Consider the following 9,528-nt stretch of genomic DNA (forward strand, 5'->3'; position numbering starts at 1 on the left):
CACAACATCAATTTAGGACCAGAGGTCCTTTACATGTTTGCTGTACTGTCCAACACAAAACCTTCTCCACTCTTGATACAAATCAATTGTGGCAAATATTTTGTTCTGTTACTAACAAGGTTTCATGTACCTTTGTAGATGTGTGTTTGAGGGGGGTGGTAGGAGGCATTACACCTCTCCTTGTCTGCTATTTGACAGTAAAAGTCTCTTGAATGCATGCAATCTCTATCACCTCATCATTGTTAAGGAGGTTAAGTAGTAACTATCTACTTATGCAATGAGTCATGCCTGGAAACCTCTAAGAGTTGACCACAAATTTTTTTTCTCCAAATCAAGGCATTTCTGAGAGTGAATAATAAGAGTTATGCTGGGATAAAGGTATAAAGTAGGTTCCACGCAAATCTGGATACATGGTTCTATCTGTGAAAAAAATCCTATTTATGAAAAAATTAACACCCCCAAACATGGGTGTAATAGATCATTACTATATTTGTCTCGGCATATACAGGCCTATAGACTTGAAAGCATATGCATTTGAAAGCAAATGTTAACAAAGACAACATTAAAATATGTTTAAATTCTCAAAGGATTTTTTTCCTTTTTCCTTTTAGTATTTCTCAAGGAAGCAAAAAGAAAACCCAAGGTTTCTCTAAGAAAAATGGAGTACTTTTTAAGGCAAACTTATAAAAAGACTCCTGAACCACAGCTTTCTTTCATTAGCTGCTTATGATTCTTAAGGTGATCTAAATTACAGTGAACTCTAAGGACATACTGTAATCATGTGGTTCTGTGGTAAATGGTAACTGAAAATGTGGCTTTAATCAAGGCCTGTATTCAGCTGGTAAGCATCTATGCAGCCATACTGTTATGGAAAAGCTAGTAACCACTTTGATTGCTAAGTGTCTGTGTGACTGTACAATCTGAAAATCTCTCTGGTGTTATGGATCCAGAAACATGTTAACTCAATCAGCTATCTTATTTTGGGAATGTCAAGTATACAAAAGATCTTTGTGATTAGCATTGTTGGGAAACACTGATGGAAATACAGACTACCTTCTCTCCCAACAGCTCAAAATCTAGTAAAAGTAAGGAGTAATTCAGATAGTCTCAATTTACAAATATTTGGTCTTAGTATGAACTGGTATCTCCCTGCCACCAGCAAATATACCACAGTTAGATATTGCTTTTAAACCGGCATCAGAATTCATCTGAATCAGTATCCTTAAATGCTGACAAGACAGCACGGAAATTCTAAGAATAAGCAAAGGAAATCTGGATAGGTATTTAAAATATGGAAAGCATGTAGCTGGAAACTAACATTACAGACATACCTCATTTTATTGCACCCACTGTACTGCTCTCCATAGATACTGTGTTTTTAACAAATTGAAGGTTTGTGGCAACACTACACTTCAGCAAGTCCACTGGAGTCATTTCCCAAAAGTGTTTGTAATTTCATGTCTTTGCGTCACATTTAAGGTAACTGTCACAGTATTTCAAACTTTTCACTATTTTATTTGTTACGGTGATTTGTGATCAGTGATCTTTTGATGGTACTGTTGTAACTGCTTTGGACGCCACAAACTGTAATCATATATAAGATGGCAAACTTAAACGATATATGTTGTTTGTGTTCTGATTGCTTGACTAACCGACGACCATTGGCCTCTCTCCTCCTGAGACACAATAACGAAATTAGGCCAATTAATAACCCTACACTGGCTTCTAAGTGTTCAAGTGAAAGGAAGAATCACACATCCCTCACTTTAAATGAAAAGCTAGAAATGATTAAGTTTAGTAAGAAAGGCATGGCAGAAGCCGACTGGCTGAAAGCTAGGCCTCTTGCGACATACAGTCAAATTGTGACTGCAAAGGAAAAGTTCTTGAAGGAAATTAGAAGTGCTACTCAGTGAACACACAACTGTTAAGAAAGCAAAATAGCCTTACTACAAATACAGAGAAAGTCTGAGTGGTCTGGAGAGAAGATCACACCAGCCACAATATTCCCTTAAGTCAAAGGCTAATTCAGAGCAAGGCCCTTAATACCCTCTTCAATTCTATGAAGGCTGAGAGAGGTGAGGAAGCTATACAAGAAAAGCCTCAAGTTATCAGAGGTTGGTTCATGAGGCTGAAGGAGAGAAGCCGTCTCCATAACATAAAGTGCAAGGCGAAGAAGCAAGTGCTGATAGAGGAGCTGCAACAAGTTACCCAGAAGATCCAGCTAAGATCATTCATAAAGGTGGCCACACTAAACAAAATATTTTCATGTAGACAAAAACAGCCTTCTGTTGGAAGAAGATGCCATCGGGGACTTTCACAGCTGAAAACAAATCAAGGCCTGGCTTCAAAGTTTCAAAGGACAGGCACACTCTCTTGTGAGGGGCTAATTGAAGCTAATGTTGAAGCTAATGCTCATCATTCTCAAAGTCCTAGGGCCCTTAAGAATTATGCTAAATCCACTCTGCCTGTGCTCCATAAATGGAACAACAAAGCCTGGATGACAGCACATCTGTTTACAACATGGTTTACTGAATATTTTAAGCCCACTGTTGAGACTACTGCTCAGAAAAAAGGATTCCTTTCAAAATATCACTGCCCATCGACGATGCACCTGGTCACCTAAGAGCTCTCTCTCTGTTGGAGACATACAATGACATTAATGTTTTCATGCCTCGTAACAAAATATCCATTCTGCAGCCCATGGATCAAGGAGACATTTTGACTTTCAAGTCTTATTGAAGAAATACATTTCATAAGACTATAGCTGCCATAGATAGTGATTCCTCTGACGCATCTGGGCAAAGTAAATTGAAAACCTTCTGGAAAAGATTCATCATTCGAGATGCCATTAAGAACATTCATGATTCATGGAGAAAGATCCAAATATCAACATAAACAGGAGTTTGGAAGAAGTGGATTCTGACCCTCATGGAGGACTTTGAGGGGTTCCAGACTTCAGTGGTGCAAGTAAGTACAAGTGTGGTGTAAATAACAAGAGAACTAGAATGAGAAGTGGAGCCTGAAGACGTGACTGAATTGCTGCAAGCTCATGACAAAACATAACAGATGAGGGGTTGCTTCTCATGGATGAGCAAAAGAAAGTGGTTTCTTGACGTGGAACCTACTCCTGGTGAAGATGCTGTGAAGACTGTTGAAATGGCAAAAAAAGGATTTAGAATATTACCTAAACTTAGTTGATAAAGCAGCAGCAGAGTTTCATAGGACTGACTTCACAGTCAGTAGAAGGAAGTTCTACTGTAGATAAGATGCTATCAAATAGCATCACTGCTACAGAGAAATCAATTGTTCATGAAAGGAAGACTCAATGGATGTGGCAAATTTCACTGTTGTCTTATTAAAAGAAATTGCCATAGCCACTCCAACCTTCAGCAACCACCATCCTGATCAGGCAGCAGTCACCAACATCAAGGCAAGACCCCAAGGTCAACAAAAGATTATGACTCACTTAAAGCTCAGATGGTGGTAAGCATTTTTTAGCAACAAGGTACTTTTTAATTAATGTATTAAGGTATTTTTAGACATAATGCTACTGCACACTCAACAGACTGCAGGAGAGTATAAACATAACTTTTATATGCACCGAGAAACCAAAATTTCATTTGATTCTTTTTATTGAGGTGGTCTAAAACTGTAATATCTCCGAGGTAAGCCTGTAAATAAATAACCTAAACAACAAAAAAATAAGGAGTGTGACTCTACAGCATAATGCCATAGATAATCTGAACATTATTAAAAGGTATTATTACCCTTATAAACAGAAGTTATATGGCAAAGAAATGTAGTAGTCTTGTCATTTTGGAAAAAAGCGTGCTTCCAGATAATGCCAGTGCCTATAATCAATATCCTATAGAGCTTCTAAATATTCTTATACCAAAAAGGTATTTATTTCTTCACCATTTTTCATACCCTCTCTCTCACTCACACCACTTACTCTCTCACAACAGTTAGTGCTGACTATATAAACTGTTAGCAATCTGGGGATACACTATGTTAGCTAGTAATAAAAAAAAATTCTTTTAAATCACCTTTAATACCTAGTAAAGTTAAAGTAAGATTACCAAGCAATCTGGCATAACACTATTATCATACATTGATTATCTTTTAGTGTCATCAAATCAAGTATGTTCAGAATTAACTATTTCTACATTTTATCATGTTCAGTAGACAAAGGACTCATCTATGAATCACTAAGTCTTCATTCCATTCCCTTTTCCTTTGGTTAATTCTCACCATATGGAAGACCCAAGAGTCACGGGTCCAATTACAACTTCTGAAATGGTTTATGCTCCAGAACAAGAAATTCGTTGAATTTTAGAAATAATGTTGTGTGGAGTAAGCACCTCCAACCTATCCAGTCTTCTCTTTCCTCTGTTTTTCAGAGGAAAAAACCAGTCGTTTTCATAATAATTCTCATCCTTTTTGAAGATGAAAGTGACAATGGAAGAGAATCAAAGGTGCTGTGGCTGTAGGTCCAATGCAACAGTTGACATTTAGAGACCAAGGATGAATACTAGAGGGAAGGACTACTCAGACCCTTTATTTGCCTAGGTACTCTGATCACAACTGGCACCTTAAAAAAAGCATGGCTCTCTCGAAATGACTGAGTGGACATGGCTCTTTAGTATGAACGGATTTTATTACAAGAAAGCAAATTTTAGCATATCTCCCATGTGTAGTTATAATTAGGACCAGGAGCTAGTTTTTATCATTTACTATTGGATTCTCTGTAGGAAGAAAGTTAATTATTATCTCAATCAATCTTGTTAGTTTCATTAAAAACTGATTAAAGGGAATAAATACTGGAAGCTTACTGGGAACAAAGTAACAAAGGCCACTCACTGGATGTAAGTTGAAAATATAAAATTTAGGGATTACTTGTGAATTTTTTCTATTGCCACCAATAAAATAATCAAAAGTGGCTCAAAATACGATAGAAATTTAATTTTCTGCTTGTTTAAAAGAAGTAAGTACCAGGTACCTGGCACCCAGAAGCAGTCTCCTAAAATGAAATCAGTATACAAAGATGACCAGACTGAGATTTTCACTTCACAGGATATATTTTTTTAAACCTATTCCAATTCTAAAGTATCTCCAAAACTTTTTTCAAAACAAGTTAACATGGTTTACAATTCAATATGGATTTATCCGTAAACAATTAGCAACTTTAGTGATCACAATCATACTTTTAGATCACAATTTTAGCATCTGTCCATTCTTCTCTATTTTAGCATGTTCTCTTTGCTATGCTGAAATAGCACATATAGATCTGTTTCACTGTGAATCTATTGAAGATTTAACACAATAAGTTTCCTATCTATTATAATTTTAATGCAGTATAATCAATGAAGATTTTATTTTCAAATATATATTTTAACTGTTAGAATTAAAAATAAAAGAAACACTCGTGATTACTTTTTTTTTTTCCAAAATCAAATGTCTTATTTACTATTTACCTGGTGGTGGAATCAGAGGTGGAGCAGTGCTGACAGTTGGAGGAGGTGGAAGAAATGGAGGAGGTGGAAGGTGGGTGGGAGGAGCTCCTGGGGGGAAAAATGGAGGTGGTTTGCTAAAATTGTTGTCAACTTCAGTAGCAGATCTTTCAGAAAGGACCTAAAATTAAAGCACAGTTAATTTAAAAAATGAGTAAATGTTCTTATCTAAGATTAAAAACTCAGTAAATTCATTTCATTTAATTTAAGAAATGAAGTAAAAAGTTTTATTCACATACACATACTTTGGGGAGGTAGAAGTAATTTTTTCCATGTGTGTGATATGTGTGTATATATACAGATGTGAGTACACACACACACTTTTTAAGATGTCCATATATAAAGCCTAGAAAAAATGACTGAATCATTACCCCAAAAAAGTTAAGAAATAATTAATAAAAACATTCTAAACAAGTATACTTCTAAATTAAGTACTTTATAAATATAATGAGTATTATCTTTGCTACCCAACCAACCTACAGTACTCAAATTAAGGCAATGTAATCATTAGTCACAAATACCATTAACATGGCAGCAGAAACAGCTATCCATTGTACTAGGGCTTGTCATTGTCAGGCTGCATGCATTAACAGGGTGCAAGTAAACAGGCAGCCAGATACATAAATAACTTTTTCATGTGAGTCTTGTAGCTTTAAAAAACCAGAGTTTATACTTGAAAAGTAAATGTATTTACAAAATACTGATCTGTATAAAGAGGTAAGGGACAGGCAGCAAACCTACAGAAGTGACACAAAGAAATCTGGATTTTTGTTAAGGCTCTCTGGGGGATTCTGATATGCAAACACATTTGGGAAACAGCAGAAACAGGCAACATAATGTTGTGCATTTAATTTATACTTCTAAAATCTTTGCTGGCTAAAGGGTATCATTTAAACTTATAATCCCTCTTTTCATTAACTTTCCCTACATTTAAGTACAGTAATTTTTGTAATGCTTATGCTGATAAGCTATTTTTAAAGTAGGGAACAGAATGATTTTAAAAAATCATGGCATTTTAATGGTGGGGGAAAGAAGAGAGGGCTATCTTCCAGTTTAGAAATGATTTACCCTTAAACATTAAAGAAAAGCAGATTAATTTACTAAAAGTAATGAGAATCAAAACACTTTGACATTTTTTTTTAAGGTACTCAGGAAAAGGTAGTAATAAAAAACAGTAATGATCAAGCTAATAGCTGAAAGTCTCAGTTACTAAATTTCTAACTTGAATCCAAGTTACTAATATCTCCTTCATTCTTCCACTTGAAAACAAAGGAAATCTACTTCCTCCAAAAATGACACATTAAATTATAGTATATCCATATAATGAAACTATCATGAAGGAATTTTAAATATTTTTAAAAATATGGAAAATGAAAATGATAATTAAAAAAAAAAGATACACAAAAAATAAAAAGTATATCCTAATCTTGTTTGGTGACAAGCAAGACATGTACCAGAGTGTGAAGAGTGGTTACCTTTAGATGCTAGAATTATTGGTGGTTTAATTTTCTTCTTTACACTTTTCCCAAATTTTCCCTTTTTTGGTCCAATTAACCTACATATTATGTTTACAGCAAAGGAAAAGAAATCTTACTAAAAAAGATCCAAAGATAATAAATTCTAATTGGAATAGCTTTTATAATAAAAGGGTGATTAATTCCATATTTTAAATCTCTTGGTAGCACCTAAAATACCGAACATATAGCATAGCACTATAAATGTGTATTGAATAAATTAAATTAGAATATGGATATAATCCTTCAGTTTTAAAAATTAATAATTTTTAAAATACGAAACCTGTATGTTGCTGTTTTCATTTGCCCGTCGCCTTCCTTCCACTCGGCTAATTGTTATAGTCTGACCAATTACATCAATTGCCCCAGGTAATCTCCTGTAACATAGAAATTGAATCAATTCAGTTTCACCTAATTAGATGTTTGAAAAATAACACAAATATTAGGTGAGAAATGAAATCTAAGACCTTTTGCAATGTACTTTAAAATAAAACCAGATCACAACACACATTAAAAAAAAAAAACTTCACTAAGTTAGATCTCACTACTTTGTACTGGCATAAAAACTAAGCTTTAATAATAAGCTGGAACCAATGTACCCAATGACATCATGTTAAATTTAAGTATTTTTATAGGTTTTCTTTTAAATTTACTATTTTTTAATAGTCTCCAACTAAATTTATCTTTGTGGAATTGAATCAGGTAGCAAATGCTAAGCAAATGGAAATAAGATTTTTTGGCTGCTATAATTATAAAACGTAATAGTTCTATTACAGAAACTTAAAAAATTCCCCCAAGAGACTTGAAAAGAAATAATGCTCATTTTGATACACTGTATTTTTCTTAGTGATTTATTCCAAGCATTAGAAAGCATAAAATGGGATCCAGTTTTCCATTTCCGATAACTTGCCTTTAAATAGAAAATTTTAAATATTTAAATGCCTGCCCCACTCCAATTGTATTTATAATCCATTAAAGTACATGAGTAGATGGAAAAATAGTCTACCACAAAATGATGCTGCAAATTTAATTTGGAGAAGCTAGTAAGTTAAATTTTAAAAAATAATGTTAAAAGCCAGTTAGTAGTTAAGGATTTTATTAAAGTATATATGCTTAATAAGATACAGAAGTCACTTGAAGGAAGAGGCAATGAAAAATGGATGTAAATTCGATGAATTTCTCTTCATCTCTATTTCAGTTCTGAACAATTCTGCCTTTAAAAACTTCAGAGAAGTAAAACCATCAAAGTACCATGGATCCTTCCACAGTCACCACAGTCAGGTTCCTGAAACAACTAATAACAGCTACTATTTGTTGAATGTCTACACATTATACCTAAACCTCACAATAAGCCTTCACTTAACAAATTACTGTACACTTGTTAGAGATGTTAAAACTAGGGCTCATAGTGATGTAAATGGCAAAACTAACTTTCAAATCTGAGTCTTTCAGATTCCAAAGCGTACAGACCCCTTCCCTTGAGCTATGCTGCCTCCTAGCAAGATAACTCATTTCTGAGACATTTAAGACTTCTGAAAATCAAGAACTGGTCTAAGTTTGCCTCAAGTGAACCTTGAGAAGCCCCATAAATAATTTTATGCTCACAAAAACAAAATAAAGACAACCCTATAAAAGTACATAATAGCATTTGAAATGTCTTCAACTACACAGTCCATTCCTACTTATCATCTTTCCCACTTTAGACTTCTGTTCTATATAATTCTAATAGAACTTTTTTTTTTTTTTTAAAGTTCACGCTTTTCTGATTTTATGCCCAGGTCACTGACTTCCCAGATTTCCGCATGATCTCAAAGAGAAAAAGTGATTTTTAACTTAACTCATACCCTTCGATATAGCTGGGAACTATCCTAATATTCACACATGAGAAAAATCCAAATACCTCAGACATAAAACAAATATTGCTCCAATTTTTCCCCTTAAAACAATTACAAAACTATAACCACTGTAACTTCATTATCAAAGCAGATGCCATGATCCCTCGGATATCTACACACATCTCAGATTGCAACATCCTGACAGATATAGGTATGTATCCTGAGGCCACAATTTCCCTCACCTTTTATTGCTACCTAGACTTCATTGTAAAAATCTTTACCTCTATTTCCTTTTCCACTCTTTTCTATTCCTGACTGCAGCATTCTCCTCTCTCCATCTTTTAAAATTTATTTCCCTCAAGAACAAATTCTCACAAATATATTTGGATTTGCAATGTCTCCAAATTGTTAAAGTAGCAAAACTTAAATCTAGATCTAACAGTCTAATGTCTGTTCCCAAATGAAAGACCTCTATATACCATGGATTTCTAAAGACTTCTGCTTTCAAAAATTCTGGGACAAGATAATGTTGGCAGGGATGTGGAGAAAGGGGAACCCTCCTACACTGTTGGTGGGAATGCAAGCTGGTGCAGCCACTCTGGAAAACAGTATGGAGGTTCCTCAAAAAGTTGAAAATAGAGCTACCCTATGATCCAGCAATTGCACTAC

General features: G+C 34.5%; 1 protein-coding gene across 17 annotated transcripts in view; it reads right to left on the minus strand.

Annotated features, from left to right (window-relative positions):
• FIP1L1 (factor interacting with PAPOLA and CPSF1) overlaps positions 1-9,528 on the minus strand; it is a 78,787-nt gene that overhangs the window by 29,036 nt on the left and 40,223 nt on the right. For all 17 annotated transcript variants that reach the window (XM_081812385.1, XM_081812384.1, XM_081812382.1 and 14 more), the window contains 2 exons: positions 7,308-7,401; positions 5,475-5,631 (listed from right to left, as the gene is read on the minus strand). In XM_081812385.1, the coding sequence (XP_081668511.1) occupies positions 5,475-5,631; positions 7,308-7,401 (251 nt within the window). The remainder of the gene's footprint in view (positions 1-5,474; positions 5,632-7,307; positions 7,402-9,528) is intronic.

The sequence above is a fragment of the Leptonychotes weddellii genome, chromosome 2 (assembly GCF_054177405.1).
Source record: "Leptonychotes weddellii isolate Sample4059 chromosome 2, ASM5417740v2, whole genome shotgun sequence".
NCBI classification, from domain to species: domain Eukaryota; kingdom Metazoa; phylum Chordata; class Mammalia; order Carnivora; family Phocidae; genus Leptonychotes; species Leptonychotes weddellii.